The sequence below is a fragment of the Sminthopsis crassicaudata genome, chromosome 2 (genome assembly GCF_048593235.1).
Source record: "Sminthopsis crassicaudata isolate SCR6 chromosome 2, ASM4859323v1, whole genome shotgun sequence".
NCBI lineage: Eukaryota > Metazoa > Chordata > Mammalia > Dasyuromorphia > Dasyuridae > Sminthopsis > Sminthopsis crassicaudata.
This window is the reverse complement of record NC_133618.1, coordinates 519,891,444-519,907,501: the sequence shown is the minus strand read 5'-3', so window position 1 is coordinate 519,907,501 and position 16,058 is coordinate 519,891,444. Positions and strand designations below refer to the sequence as shown.

The 16,058-nt window shown below is 34.4% G+C and overlaps 1 protein-coding gene across 2 annotated transcripts in view; it reads left to right on the top strand.

Moving 5' to 3' along the window:
* FBN1 (fibrillin 1) overlaps window positions 1–16,058 on the top strand; it is a 267,909-nt gene that overhangs the window by 207,404 nt on the left and 44,447 nt on the right. For both annotated transcript variants that reach the window (XM_074294433.1, XM_074294434.1), the window contains exons 36-43: window positions 2,433–2,555; window positions 2,970–3,134; window positions 6,170–6,238; window positions 6,333–6,458; window positions 7,823–7,945; window positions 8,691–8,849; window positions 10,225–10,296; window positions 15,799–15,924. In XM_074294433.1, coding sequence (XP_074150534.1) covers window positions 2,433–2,555; window positions 2,970–3,134; window positions 6,170–6,238; window positions 6,333–6,458; window positions 7,823–7,945; window positions 8,691–8,849; window positions 10,225–10,296; window positions 15,799–15,924 — 963 coding nt within the window. The remainder of the gene's footprint in view (window positions 1–2,432; window positions 2,556–2,969; window positions 3,135–6,169; window positions 6,239–6,332; window positions 6,459–7,822; window positions 7,946–8,690; window positions 8,850–10,224; window positions 10,297–15,798; window positions 15,925–16,058) is intronic.

The following is a 16,058-nucleotide window of genomic DNA, read 5'->3' as shown; positions in this document are numbered from 1 at the left end:
AGTGATACTGGGATTTTTGTCCTTCCTTTTCTGCACTTGCCTTTCAGTGCTCTTCCTCCATCATATTGATTCCAGAATAGCCCAAATTAGTTAAATTATATTTAATTGTTTTAAATTAAATTTAAATGTTTGTAAAATGTGTTTTAATTAAATAATTATTTTTTTTGCTTGAGTGAGAAGAAATGTTATAAAAGTTATTGTGTTACCTTAGGAATACATTGTCTCTAGTTACTTATTTCATGTTACTTTAATTTTACCTACAGTTCAGCCTTTTAAAGTCATTTTTAGTTGCCCTTCCATGTGCTACTTTACTTCCAGCCCCTAGCAATTATTCTTGACTAAGGCTCTATGAACGATATATTTCTTTTGACAACTACATTTTAATATAATTGGTTTCCTTTATGTTCCTATATTATTTTATGCAATATTTTATGCATGGATTTACCTCTAACATTATTCTAACCTAGGCTCTTTTATGGTCATTTAATCTCTTAAAACAGAAATATCAAAAACACAATGGAAACACTCCCAAATATTGCTCAGATTATAATGTACTTGAGAATATTTAACAAAATAATTTAAGGTACAATAGAAAATAATGTTAATATATGATTTTCTATATCAATTTGCTACCTGTGGAAATCCTTATGTATGGTTTAGTCCTCATTTCTTTTTGAATTTTATAGTACTGTTTTCAACTACTAGAAATGCAACAATGTATTAATAACATTCCTTAAACAAAGTCTGAAAATTCTTTTTCTCCATATCTGAAAATTTTATTCCTAATGTTCACCATCCAATATTACATACTAAAGCTTTAAATCTTCATTGTAATGCATACAACTTTATTAATCACAAAATAAAAGTAACCGTAGCAATGAGGAGGGATTTTTGGTATTAAAAACATACTTTTAATGTATATTGAAAGGAGTAATAGGATCTTAGATTTGAAACTGAAAAGGACCATAGACTAAATCATCTATTCCTAGCCTATCATTTTGTAGATGGGAAACTGATGCCCCAAGAGGTGAATAAAAATAAAAATAAAATAAAATAGGCATAATGTCACACAAGGAGTTACTAGTATAGCAAGGAATTGAACTCTGGTTCCTCTGATTCAAATTTAAAAGTCTTTACACTATACCATACTAATTGTGTTCTGAATTGTGTTACATCCTTGGCAAATATCTTAAGTGTTAACTTTACCCTGTGACTTCTTCAGGGATCTATCTTTTCTCAGTCACTTATATTTAGGCCTTTTGTTACTCCTGAGTGTCAACATTACCTATATTAACTTAAGCATCGGGGCAGCTAGGTGGAACAGTGGATAGAGCATTCAGGAGGACCTGAGTTCAAATTTGGTCTCAGACACATAACACTTCCTAGCTGTGTGACTCTGGGCAAGTCACTTAACCCCAGCCTCAGAAAAAAAAACAAAAAACAAAAAAAACCCTTAAGCATCCCTTAAATTAATCTGGCCCTGTCACACCCTCCCAGATACAACTTTTAGGGGAGGTGTTTTGAACATAGAATCCAACAGTTTACAAAGGGAGAAGCAGAAAGGAGATTAATATATGTAGGGGGAATGTTTTCATCACTCCCCTCTAGTGGGTAGTTTGTTTCTTATTTGGGCATTCCTGTGAATGTTTGGAATAGAAGAGGACTTAGTAGAGCTGAAATTTGCCAAAAACCTTTGTCCCAAATATCTGAAATGTGCACATTTTTGGATAGGAACTGAATAGAAAACATTTAACATAACATCAATGATGGAATATATACCCTTTTAGGATGGATAACAAGACATTAACTGGCTTTTGTAATTATACATTTGTGGGTTTTTTTTTGCCAGATTGAACCAAGACCAGTTTGGTTTTTTTTTTTTTTTTTTTGGGGGGGGAGCATATTTTGCAACGTACAAGTTTCCTCAGGACAAGTTCGTACATATTAAGTATGTATATATGCATATATATATATATATATATATATATATATATAGAGAGAGAGAGAGAGAGAGAGAGAGAGAGAGAGAGAGAATATATATATATATATATATATATATATATACACACACACACACATGTATGTATATGTATGTTTTAGTTATAATTTATGTTTGCTGATGAATTAGTAATATAGCAGTGTTTAACTTTTTATATGTTGGCTAGAATATTTTTACAGTTTTCAGGATTACATTTTATACTGAACAGATTTAAATGTTCAGTATTTCCTAGGGGAAAGGACCATGATGATTCAAGGTCCATCATAAAGGAAGGACCAAAATCTATGGAGAATTTAATTACCTCTTTAGATATAATTCCAAAAGCTGAGACTTCATGTTTCATCATACTTTTTCTGTGGCAAGAGTACAAGATTCCCTCTAATGTGACAAGGGTTGTGTATTCTGCATTAATTTTATACTTGTTTCATCACAGATGTTAATGAGTGCCTGGACCCCACAACTTGTATTAGTGGCAATTGTGTGAATACCCCAGGTAGTTATACCTGTGATTGTCCACCTGATTTTGAACTGAACCCCACCAGAGTTGGCTGTGTTGGTAAGATACAATTATGTTTTTCAAAGAATTATAGACCTTTTTTGTTTGTTTTTTTTAAGCACTAAGTAATTCATTTTCATTTTTATTCTCTAAAACTTAATAATGTCAACCTTTAAAAGGTCACCAGAATTGATTTGCATTTTGAGATATCTTTCCTAATGTATTCCCAATGTACATTCCTTTAATGTTCTGTAATAGTAATACCATAATGATAAACCAGGTGGTTTTTAGTCATTTTTTTGATGTGAATTTGAATTTCCATCCTTAGGAAACCTTATGTAAAAAAAAAAAAATTGACAGTGTTGTCTCTCCCATTGGAATTTTTAAAGGGAATTTTGATCCCTAAATGTTCATGGAAAATGGCTATTTTCTTACTTATTGACCTTTACTTTTGTGTCTGAACATTTTGAATAGATACACGATCTGGCAATTGCTATTTGGATATTCGCCCTCGAGGAGACAATGGAGATACATCATGTAGCAATGAAATTGGAGTTGGTGTTTCTAAGGCTTCCTGCTGCTGTTCCCTGGGTAAAGCTTGGGGCACTCCTTGTGAACTCTGCCCTGCTGTGAACACATGTAAGTTGGTTGGCATCTACCTGCTTTTTATTATTATAATAATTTAATCCAGTTTTTATTCTAACTCTGCAGGGTGCAATGAATGCCATGTAAGTGGAAGAAATCCACATTAGCAATACTAAGAAAGGATGGGAGTAAATTCTCAGAGCACTGCATAATTCCTTGGAGTGTGTTCCCTTGTGGGTTTATTGCCTTTCAGCCTTTAACTTACATATCAAAAAATAAGACCCTATTTAGCCTTTATTTAAATTCATAGTGGGCCAAGCACTTTACATACCATATAACAGGAAGAGTCCCTGGGTTCCAAGTGGACATGTGCCAAGGGTAATATATGGATGGATATAAAAATTAATTTTGAAAAACAAACTCTTTGAGCTTAGCTTATTTGTACACTATTGCTTATGTCTGAAAGATTCATCAATTCATCTTGTTTCTTTTTTATTTTAATCTGTTGATCAGACCTATGACACATTGAGGAGACTTAGATGTTTAGATAGAAAAGCAGTTGGTTTAATATTTGTGAAATGGGAAGTTGTATCAGATTTATGGTGTGACTGATGTAAGTTTTGTAGTATTGAGAGAAATGACAAGGACTGAGAACAGGTTAGTTCAATAAAAGTGAAAAAAATGCCAAAAAAAAGAAAAAAAGAATTGGGGATAAGGTGAAGGGCAGAACATTAATAACTGCTATTTATCTAGTGATTTAAAATTTGCAGAGCACTTAACATAAATTCTTACTGTATCATACTATGAAGTAAGTAACATAGGGCAGGGCTTGAAAACTTTTTCCACTCATGACTCCTTTATGCCCTAAAAATTTTTGCATGACTCGAGGTATAGGTATATAAAATAGATACATAAATCAATAAATATAAATATTCTAATAATAAATCATAATTTTGCAGCTCCCACATTCAGTTATGAAACCCCATAAGGGGTCATGAGCCACAGTTTTAGAAGCTGGGGTATAAGGAGTATCCTCTTTTTACAGGTGAGGTAATTGAGGCTTAGAGATGAAGTGACTTGCTCCTGATTTATAGAAATAATTGGTGTTAGAAATAAAATTTGAATTCAGTTCTTTCCTTCAAGTATAGTAATACCCATGAAAAAGAATAGGGAAGAATAGCATGAAGAACGGCTTTTAAATAGTATGAAAGATTCACATCTAACAATTATCTTTGTCAAAATATTTTTACATACATTTGGTAATAAAGGTTATTCTCAAAAATTCTAGTACAGGCCCTAAGTTTTAAGAAGGTTGGAGTTAGAGGAATTAATGAAGAATTTTCAGTATTTTAGGAAATCTATGAGACATTTTACAGCAGCTTTGACCATGAAACGCTTTATGTTAGACAGACTAGAAAGGATGAAAGGTAGAGTAGATGATGGGGTTTATGAAATTATCTGTATAGAAAAGAGATTTAGATTGGGGTACCCAACTGAAATTAGGGTTTCTGATGGTCAGGGAGTTAAATGAAGTCTAGTGGTAGGTTTGGGGTTCAGGGAGTCAAATGGAGCTCCCCTGCAATCCCTTAAAATTCAGCGCAAGGGTAGAGAGTTGAATGAGGTCTAGTGGCAGTACAAGCAGTTCTCCGTAAAGGAATTTACAGACCTGAAAACCTAGATTAATAAAAGAGGTTTATTATGGAGATTGGAAGTAAGGTTAAAGTCTAGTTAAGGAAATAGGTGAGGATAAAGAGAGGAGGACACTGGAAACAGTATTCCAGTGACAGAGACCCTTGGCAAGCCAAGCATAGGGCTGGCATGTTTTGAGCCTCTGCAAAGAGAGGGTTTTAGTTTGGCTCTTTTATAATAGGGGGCTTTGGCTATAAGCTGAAGGGGACTCGTGGATAGAGTCCCAGGTTGGCTCCTGGCTGGGTTTCAGCTAGGGCTACAATTTGAATTGATTTCATTGGGTTTCAGGACTGAGCTGACCCCACCCAGATAACAAAGATGAAACTGTTTGTGCTTGGGGTGGAGTCCCCTCACTGAGGCAGAGTCAAAGGAGGTTTTCTCCTTTAAGAATTTTCAATTTGGGGTTTCCCTCTTCAATATTACTTGTAGAAACAGGAGTTAGAATAAGGAAGTAAGGAAAGGTCTTTGTAAACAAGTGTCAGGTTTCTTCTTCCTCAATTTTAACAAAATAATGAGGTATAAATCTGGATTAATAAATAAGTACAAGTTATTAACAAAAATTTGATGATCTTTCAAATAGAACTTATAGTCAATTACAAGTGATATGATATTTTGGATCTTGGGGATGGAGAAAATTTGCAGGTACCCCTGAGTCCTGGAAGTCATTGTAGTAAAAAATGCAAATTACAATCAGCCAATAAATGATGAATAAAAACTAACTCAAAGTAAATATCAAAAGGAGAATGAGATATAAAAAACAATAGTTTTACCAAATCATTGTATGGAATGGGTCTGGAGTAAAGGACAATCTGCATACTAAAAGTAGTCTATAATTCCTCAAAAATCAAGCCTAAATACAAGTAAGGATGGTTTTTACCTCTGAAACAAATAGGTTGTGTGACCCTGGGCAAGTTAGTTAAACTCTCACTACTTTCTAGGCATTTTACTCAGACTATAAATTGCAGAATAATTGCTAGTGTACTAGTAGAAGGAATTTTCTTAACTAATCCATGTGATAATAAAATATTAGGTTAGGAAATATCCTCTGCCCCATTTTTTAGTCAGTTGGACATGGATTTGTTTGAAGGCAAAAAGGAGAATGTAAAAGAATAAGTAATTTTGAAGGAGTCAGATGGCCGAAGAATATTGGAGGCAGCTCAAGAGAATGAGTATTTGGTTTCAGAGACCAAAAAGAATGTGCCACTCCACCCCCTAAATTTGTTATTTGCAAAATAACTTTGATATGAAAATTACACACAAATATTAAGATTTTAGGAAGATATGAACATTTAGTAAAGATCTCTAAATAAAATATCTTTTGGGGAATATAAATTTAAAATTCTTATAGGATAACATAAAAATGGAGATTTAAAATTTCATTTTGATTTTTGTTTTGGTAGCTGAGTATAAGATTCTTTGCCCAGGAGGAGAAGGCTTTCGACCAAATCCTATCACTGTCATATTGGAAGGTATTTCTGATTTTTTTCCCTCCTTATGATATATATTTTTATTTTTTAAAATTTTCTTCATGAAACTAAAATGATGCAATTTTCATTTGGATAGATATTGATGAGTGTCAAGAACTGCCTGGACTTTGCCAAGGAGGGAAATGTATCAACACATTTGGCAGTTTCCAATGTCGCTGCCCAACTGGTTACTACTTGAATGAAGAAACCCGAGTGTGTGATGGTATGTGATTCACAGGTTATATGCAGCATGAGGAGGGGATCTCAGAAATCTGTTTGTAGTTACTAGTGTAACTTGAGCACGGAGTAAAGTTGTTGTAGTCTTTACAAGTGCCTGTAACCAAAGAGGACAATATAGTAGTGCATGTAACAGCTTATTCTAAACTATCTAAAATGATATCCTTCCTGGCAAGTTTTAGCAATCTTTGTTTACAGTGAAGACAGAGGATAACTGTGGGTCTTTCTGAAAGGAAGCCAGACAGTTTCTCTCATTCTGAAAAAAAATAATTTTTTAATTGTTATATATTGTTTTTAATAGCACTTCCATTTCACAGTATATCTCTCTGTATTTTCCTACTCATTAATCCTTTTTAACAAAGAAGGAAAAAAAGGGGGGGGAAGCAAAGCTAACCAACATGTTAGCTAAATCCAACAGTAGGTGCCATGCCCCACACCCATTGTCCCTAATCTCTGTAAATAAGAGAGTGAGGGATATTCTCACATTTCTCTTCAGGGTAAATAACTGGTCATTATAATTACATAGCATTTGATTTAATTAAGCTGTTGTTTCTGGTCTTAACTTTTACATTGTAAATTGAGGAAATTTTTTTTTCCGAATTGAACTGTCTTGCCCTCCTCTTTTCTGTTGTATTCTGCTTTCTAGAGCCCCCAAGTTGGGGTGACAAAATGTACTGTTGCTTTCTAGAGCCCCCATAGTGGGGTGTTTAAAATATCCTGCTTACAACTTATAACTAACCGGTAAATCGTGTCATTAATTACTAGTTAAGCTAGTAATTTGGAATATTTAATATCACACTTGCCACAAAGAGAATTCAAGCTCACTTCATGACTTGTTAGTAATATGACATCCTCATCAGAAATCAGTTTAGTACCCATGGGATGCTACTTTTGTAGCTATAGGATTTACAGAAATTAGATTAGACTTTTTTTCAGCTTTAAAAGGAAAATAAAACATCTTTTCACAGAAACACCACAAAAACCAGTTGTTGAAGTCTGCACTTTCAAAGATTAGAAAATTTTCACATTTAAGTCTCCCCAAACCGCATGAAAAAGTAACAAATTTGTTTATTAAGGGTTTTAATATATTATCACTAAATAAAACTAGGAGATGGGAAGGAAAGGGGCATGGGGGAAAAGTAGTATTGCTTCAAGTTTTATTCCCCTGCTTTCTATAGAAAAGCATAAAGTAGAATAAGTAAGATCAGTGAACAAAAGATCTATTTCTAATTATTGAAATACTGAAAACCTTTTTTCTTAGTATTTGAAAGGACAATGACATTGAGAACTGAGCAGTTTCAAAGAATGCAAGTGATTCACTTTTAAAATCTATTTCTCTTTAATTTACAGATGTAAATGAATGTGAAACTCCTGGTATCTGTGGTCCTGGAACATGTTATAACACAGTTGGGAACTATACTTGCATTTGTCCTCCAGACTATATGCAAGTTAATGGTGGAAATAACTGCATGGGTAAGTCTTTCTTGAAAATATGGTCTTTGTTCATTACTTGCAAGGCATCAAAGATATGATATCAAATATAGCTTACTTATATACAACAACATCAGCCATCATTGCTTAGGGCTGGGCTATTCATCCAGAGTAATGCCATCTCTTTATATTCCCCATAGTGCTCATCGTTTTCTTGGTGCACCAGAAGTTTGACATTTTGGTAGCTTAGTGTGGGTGGATAGGAGTTTTTTTTTTTTTCTTTTTTCTCTTTTTAATGTTACGTTGGAAAACCCCAAACAACTGTTGAATAATACTTCTTTTGTTTGACTTTTGGGTGTATCTTTACACAATTATATTTACAGCACTGACCTATGATATTATAACATCATATATTGGAAATGAGAAATTTAATGGCAAATAGAGTGGAGCATTGTTACTAGGAGTCTGGGCAAAGAATCATGTAAAGTTTATTAATGCTACAGTTCCATAATGACTTAGTTCTGTGGTACAAAGTATGAGGAAGTAAGTTTTTAAAGGCCTTTTTCTCACAGTATCATACTTTTAAGTGTAGAATATTGTTCTAGAGAGTGAGTGGATTTTTCATGCCTTTGAAGAAAGAAAGGAAAATAAAATGACAGACAAGTTAATTGATAGCAGATCCCCAAATTTGAATGCATTCTTTAGGAAGCTTATATTCATCAGAAACTTGTTGCAATTTCCTTGCCCACTGATTACTTTCTTCTGCCTTCTTTTTCCCTCCACCTAGATATGAGAAGGAGCTTATGCTATCGAAACTATTACGCTGACAACCAGACCTGTGATGGAGAACTGCTGTTCAATATGACCAAGAAAATGTGTTGCTGTTCCTATAACATTGGGCGTGCTTGGAATAAGCCCTGTGAACAGTGTCCCATTCCTAGCACTGGTGTGTGTTCACTTTTCTTTTTCGTTAAAGAGTGCATTATCAATACATCTATCTGTCCCTCTATTGATAGGAAAGTCACTTTTGTCACTGAGTAAGGAAGATGCATTGGTAAGAAAACTTATATACCAAAGGCACACCCAAATTTACTTCTTGATGCAAGTCTGCCCTGCTGAAAACTGGCACATACTGTTAGTGTTTTGTGTTTATTTAGTCACCAGAACTTGCAGCCACTACACATTACAGAAATCTGAAAGCAGTTCTTACTTCTACAGTGTTTGGTCTTAGGAAAAGGCCGGGCAAATGAGACAGATGTGTATGACAAATAAATGAATCATTATTACAATCGTTAGAGCCCTTCAACATAGCTTAGGTGAATACAACATGCTCAGAACTGAATGGGGAATTCAACTATCTCTGCCACCCAGTCAGCATTTTATGAAATAGGAAAGCATTGTTCTCATATCTAGTAGTGTAGCTCTTAATTTGTGTGAATCATTACCCCAAGAAGATCAGTTCTTTAGCCAAATGTCTCAACTTTGAAGTAAAGAGACAAAGATTAATTATAGCTTTGAATTGCTGTCATCTTTTAACATCTTGTACTTTTATACTCTTATGGTTTTAAAAAAATGTCCACTTATAATGGCAAATACATTTGAGTAGCATACAAGATTCATAAACAAAATGTTTTAAGAGTACAGATACTACTATGTTCCTCTGTAAGATTGGTATAACTTCTATGGAATTAACAACATCTGTAATTCCATCTGCCATGAAGAAGGGCTTCATAAAACACCACTACCAATGTACCAACCAGCATATATTTTTATAAGCCCTCCACACATCTTGCTTTTTGTTATCATCAGTCTACCTGATAGGATATTTGATGGTAAGGAAAAGCTTGTGAAATATTATGAATTGCTCACATTTTACATTTTTTGTTCAAATTCTTACCGTCACAACTTTGACCTATAATATTCTGTGGTTCTTGTGCCAGTGAAGTGGTATTTAGTTGACATTTACACTTAAAACTGTGTTGAAGAAGATGTGCGTTTTTATCTAATTAAATTTGGCATTCTCACACACACAGAGTAAAAATGTGAAATGGAAGTATGTTTGTTTTCTCTTTATCCCTGCAGTTCTCTAAATGAGAAATAATTTATATCAAAGCTTAGGTTACTTTAACAGAATAATTAACACGAGACTATTTTCTCTCAGTGCTTATCTTTATGGATGAATTTACAAAGTCTAGTAGACACATTGAAATGGACTAAAATTCTCTCTTAAAAGTTTGACTACAAAGACTGGGGGAAAGTAACCTTTTAAGTGTTTTAATAATATAATTGACTTCTGTTACTTTTTGTTTTTGTCCCTGCAGATGAATTTGCCACACTGTGTGGTAGTCAGAGGCCCGGCTTTGTCATTGACATTTATACTGGCTTACCAGTTGGTGAGTTAAAATAACAATCCCAGCTTTTTCAGAGATTCTTGACTTTTGCCCATATGTTAGGTAGGGAAAGGGAGGAAATGTAAACACCTTTATTTTCTCAGTTCTCTTTCCCCCTCAAAGAAAACGATTAAACTACACCCTGCAGCTTTTATTCAAACATCAATCCTTTATTTGAAAGAAATTCAGCAAATGTGCAGTTTAACTCCACACAGCTGACAACAATGCTTCCTGCTCTTGATGAAGAGAACTGGAAATCTTCTCACTGAATTATAATTAAGCCTAGTTAAACCAACTTTAGGCATCATGATGCAGCAAGTTCTAGGAGTAGGGCCCGAGTCCATCCTTCTGACTAAGACACCATTTAATATGACTTTTCACTCTGGTCCCTATGGGTATGTCATTACCATGAGACCACATTGACACACTGCCCTTGCAGTTGGCATGAGCCTTGTGGAAATCTTTTATATTTCAAGATATTGCTGCCATACTCAGCACTGACCACTGTGGTCACAAGCAGCATTGGGAGAAGCGCTCACATGATAACATTGAACAGTACCACACATCATTCATCCAATGTAGGTGTTGTCTTTTGTGGTTTTAAAACTAATAAGGGGGAGAATCAAAACAGAGAGATTTCTGCCTGTTGAATTTTTTCCCCACTAGTTTTATGTTCTGTCTCATACCTCTCAAAACGGAGCAACTGCTTTTATTAGTGGGCACCGTGGCTTTCTTTGGTTTCCCGTCTTAATCAGTAAGCTTGAATCAGCAACAGTCTTTCCAATGACCTTGTATAAAAAAATCAAGGGTCTGATCCAAGCAATCATCTTGGCGCTCCCCGAGTACCAAATTCATATGGCTGCACAGGCCAGACAGCATCGAAAGAACTTTCATGGCTTGGAAGGAAAAATGCTAAATGACATTGGCATAAAACACCCCTTTCTGTTTTGGTTTTCGCCTTCCTAGACAGATCTTTTAATCTCCTTAGAATCTCCAGTCTATGACAACTGGCCTTTTGTAATGATGGTGGTCCCTGGAGATGTGTCTATGGATTCCCATGTTTGTTTACCTCAGGTTGGCCTGCCCTCTAGCGTTGGCAGCGAGCAAATGTTTTGAAGCAAGAATTCTGAGGAGGTATTTGCTAAAAGCAGGGCAATTTTGAAGTGTGTCCTTAAATGAACTATAATGGAATTCTCTTAGAATCAAGATTTTAGAAATCCTAGACCAAAAAATATGATTTGTTACATGAGAATCTAAAAGGACTCAAATTAAGTGTTCCCCTTAAAATGTTCTAAAGCTCTCTTGGTGTGTTATATTGCATTAGTGGTAACCGATTCCTTAAGCCAATGCATCAAGTAGAATAGTATGAGTTTCGCATGCACTTCAAGAATAACTTATTTTAAAATCAAATTCTTTTTTAAAATATTGCTTCCTAAACCACAGGTAAATCCAATTACAGCACAAGGCTGTGAAAATTCAACTTAACAAAACTATTTCCACATCATAACATATAGTGCTTGTGCATCAGTATAGAGTGAAGCATCAGCTTCCTATTCTGTCCCTTCTCCATGTAAAAATTCATCTTTATAGCAAGAGTAACTACTTAATAAAGAGAGAACTCATTCTTCTCATTTCTTTTGTCCTTTAATCCGTTTACATCACCACAGTGGATAGACTGCTGAACTTAGGATCAAAACCTGAGTTCAAATATGGCCTCAGACATTATAGTAACTCTGTATCTCTAGGCAGGTCACTTAACAGCTGTCAGTCTCAGTTTCCTTAGCTGTAAGACGATTAAAAATAATAACTCCCAGGGCCATAGTTAGAATAAAATGAGATAGCTGTAAAATGCTTTGCAACCTGTTTTTAAAGCATTATATATATACTACCTATAGCAATATTTATTATTAGCATCATTATTATTTCTATCTATAGATATTCCAATTTAACTTTTAACTCTCAATCTATTCATGAAATAATAAAACAAACTACCATAAGGGCCAAGGATGCTTAAGTTACATCCATATGTTAGATAATAGAAGGGGGTAGGTAGTCTGCAGGGCAAATGATAAGGCTTAGGGAAACTTAGACGACTTTGGCAAGGTGCAGGTGGTAAGAACTGATAGTCTTTCATGTCACTAGAAGGAATTAAGTTGGTAACTCACATCTTATTCAAGTTCTGTGAACAGTAGAACAGCCCTGGTGGATTCTGAGATGATCCAGAACTGGTGGGAGGGGAAAAGATAGAAGGGTCCTGGTGGTGGATCATATAAGATACCAACCCTTATACTTGAAAAGGTACAAAAAAAATGAAATGTGTCCTAGTCTCAAAGAAATTTTTAGTTTGTTAAGGACATGATATGCAATTGAAAAGAGAACTGAGGGAGACAGTCTACAATAAGTGCCCAATGATTTCACTTAGACACGAAGAACTCTGAGATCAGAATAGGGAAGTTCACTTTTTTTTGGAGGACAGAGAAAAAATTGTGTTCTGAACTTAAACACAAAATAAGACAAACATTTCCAAATACAGAATAGAACAGAAAAAAACCAGAAACTTCTAACTGGCATAATTATACAGCTTTCTTTTCTTTTTAATACAAAAAAACCAATAAAGTAAACAATACCTTCCACAACTCCTCAGGATCTTGGTAGAATCATGTCTCTCCCAGACCTGCCACTTACTATCTGCATGACTTTGGACATGTAGTTCATTTTCTTTGGACCTCAGTTTCCTCACTCATGGATAGAACAGGGACCTGGAATCAAGAAGTCCTGGATTCAAATCACCCCTGAGATATTTATTAGCAATGTGATTCTGGATATGTCATTTAACTCCTCTGAGACTCAGTGTCTTCCTCTATAAAATGAAAGAGCTGTGATACTGTGAGATGATCTTTACAAATTTTTCTGATTCTAAATTTGTAATCCTATGACATCTGGAAGAAAGAGAACCCAACCTTTTAAACTGTAGTATGTCCTTCATGTTTTATAGATGAGATAAGAAGAAGCTAAAAGGCTTGCCCAGGATGTCCTATACCTGAGTACAGTGTTTTCTGTAGGGCCTTTTAGGAAGTTCCCAAGTCCTTCTGGGATTAACATTTTGTATCATTTGTTCTTAGAGAAACTGGATATTTAATAATTACCTGTTCATTTTATTCTCCCTATTCTATGGATCTAGGACACACTGTTTAGCATTATTCCCGATTTTGCCATGCCTGTTTTCTTTAGGTTTATTTGTTTCATTCAAAATTAATGCTCTTTGAAAAGTATTTAAGGTGACTGATTTCTTGTTCTAGAACAGAGGATCTGACCTGCAACACTTGTGTAGATTTTCTCTGGCATAAAGGCAAAAAAAGAAAAAAAATAAAGATCCAATTTTTTTATGCCAAAGGCTGAGGAAGAATATAAGACATTTCATTAAAAACATATATTGTAGTGCCAACTGTGCAATGCTCTATCATTTTTACTTCAAACAAAAATCAATGTGAGTTCAATAATATTTTCCTAATCTATACTAAAGAAATACCATAATACAAAAATTATTGAAATAGTTATAACTACAAATAAAATTCATAAGGCCTAATATGAATCACCAATATATAAGAAATATACTAATATTTTCAAGAATCCTAGTATTGTGAGTTTTAATTTAATATTACCCTTAAGGTTCAAACTATTAAATCATGTCATAGATAGGAAAGTAATAACAGAGAAAAATGCTAAACTTGATTCACAAAGTCTGGGTTTAAGTCTGCATTGATATGTAATAACTGTTTACCTGTGAGCAAGTCATTTCAGCCCTTCTGGACTATTTCCTTTTTTCTAAAGTGAGAAAATTAAACTTTTATATTAGAATATAATGAAAGACAGGGAAGTAGGGTGGAAGACAAACCAACTAAATAGACAGAAATGTGTGTAATTCTGCTTCTTAGCAAGTAAGTGCTTAGAGCAGAAGTTCTTGACATTTTTTGTGTTGTGAACTCTTGTAGCAGTCTAATAATTAAATCTATGGCTTCAGAACAGATTTTTTCATTTTAGAATAGTGTTTCTAAATATACAAAAATAAAATAGAGAAAATTACAAAGGAAATCGATTATATTGAAATTATATTATCAAATTGCTTTTTAAAAGTCATTTCATGAATCCCAGTATAAGAACCCCCCTTCACTCCTTCCCACTTCCTATCCCTCCACCCCCCAACCCCACTTAATACAAGATTCCAGTCTGGTAACATTTGGTTCTTTTGAATTCTCCTGAGTCTGTCAGTCATTTCTACCATTCTTGGTAAACTGATTGGTAGAATCTGCTTCGGATATATAAATAAGAAAAATGGTAAGTTAAGAAAAAGGTTTTGCTTTTCTTCTCATTATAAAGTCCTCTATTTATTGCCACACTCAGTTTTTTGAAGGGTGTGAAATTTAATATATTCATCTTGCTTTAGTACCTTACGTTATTCCTGACTATTCCAGGCTCATTCCTACCTTGTTCCTTCTTCCTTCCCTACTGAAATGGACATACTACATTTAAAATAAAAGACTTTAAAATTATTCAGTTCCTGTCCTCAAGAAGCTTACATTCCACCTTGAGCTCCTCATTTATTGAGCCCTGTTTTTAGTACCCAAATAACATCTTCATTCTTCTTTCTGACTTTACTCACCAATATTGACTGACTTATATCCTTATTCCATCTTCTCTCTCCCTCCTTAGTTATCTTTGCTGTCACTCCCTCGTTTAAAAAAGGAGCATAGTAATCAGTAAAATTAAAGCACATTGGTTTGCTGTTCTCTGCCATATTTGCCTTCCTTTTTTTTCTTTTTAGCCCAAAGTACCTACTGAAGACTTTTTGTCAAAACCAATTCCTAGTAGTAATAATATTCATTATGCTCATTCTCTTAGTAGGCTGTGGTATATAGCTTATAGTACAGTGGCTCCTTTCTGGCAAGAAATCATCTCATGAAAGAATTAAAGACAGATAGGATAGGCAGTGGAATCTTTAACATAGGGCTGAATGGAGATTAACTAAATTCTTTATTTTGCAAGTGAGGAAACTGAGATTCAAAGTGGTTAAGGAATTTGTCCCATTGACACAAAAAAGTGACCATGTGTAAACTCTACCAGCACTTTTTTTGCACTGTGCTACATTTAATTTCTGATTAGTAAGAAATGCCTGCTGATTCCAAAATCCTAAGCACCTGCAGCTTCAGCTATTAAAACACATGTTCAAAATTTTAAAAACAGGACTACCTTGGGGATACTAATGAGGGCCCACCTGAAAATTCTTTTCACTAACAAAGTAAGTAGATTAGATTCTCTCTCTACCAGAGCTATCTCTTTTAGGTCTTTTCATAACTTGTAGAAGACAATAGGGTTCTGAGATGTAGTTAAATTTCTTCCTTGTTAATAGCTCAGCCAAAAAACTGTTGATTTACCATTCAGATTTATATTGTTTAATTCCCAGATGTTATATTGTCAGCTACAGAAAGTTGTCTTTCTTTTTTCTAGATATTGATGAATGCCGAGAGATCCCAGGAGTCTGTGAAAATGGAGTTTGTATCAATATGGTTGGTAGCTTCAGATGCGAATGTCCTGTGGGGTTCTTTTATAATGACAAGTTATTGGTTTGTGAAGGTGAGTGGTTCCATCTGTGATTATCATACCCAGAAATGAATCCACACAATAAATTAGGAAAATGTCCATCCTTATCATATCTTGCATAGCTAACATACCAAGTGCTAAGAAGAACTATGAAGGGTCAGATTAAG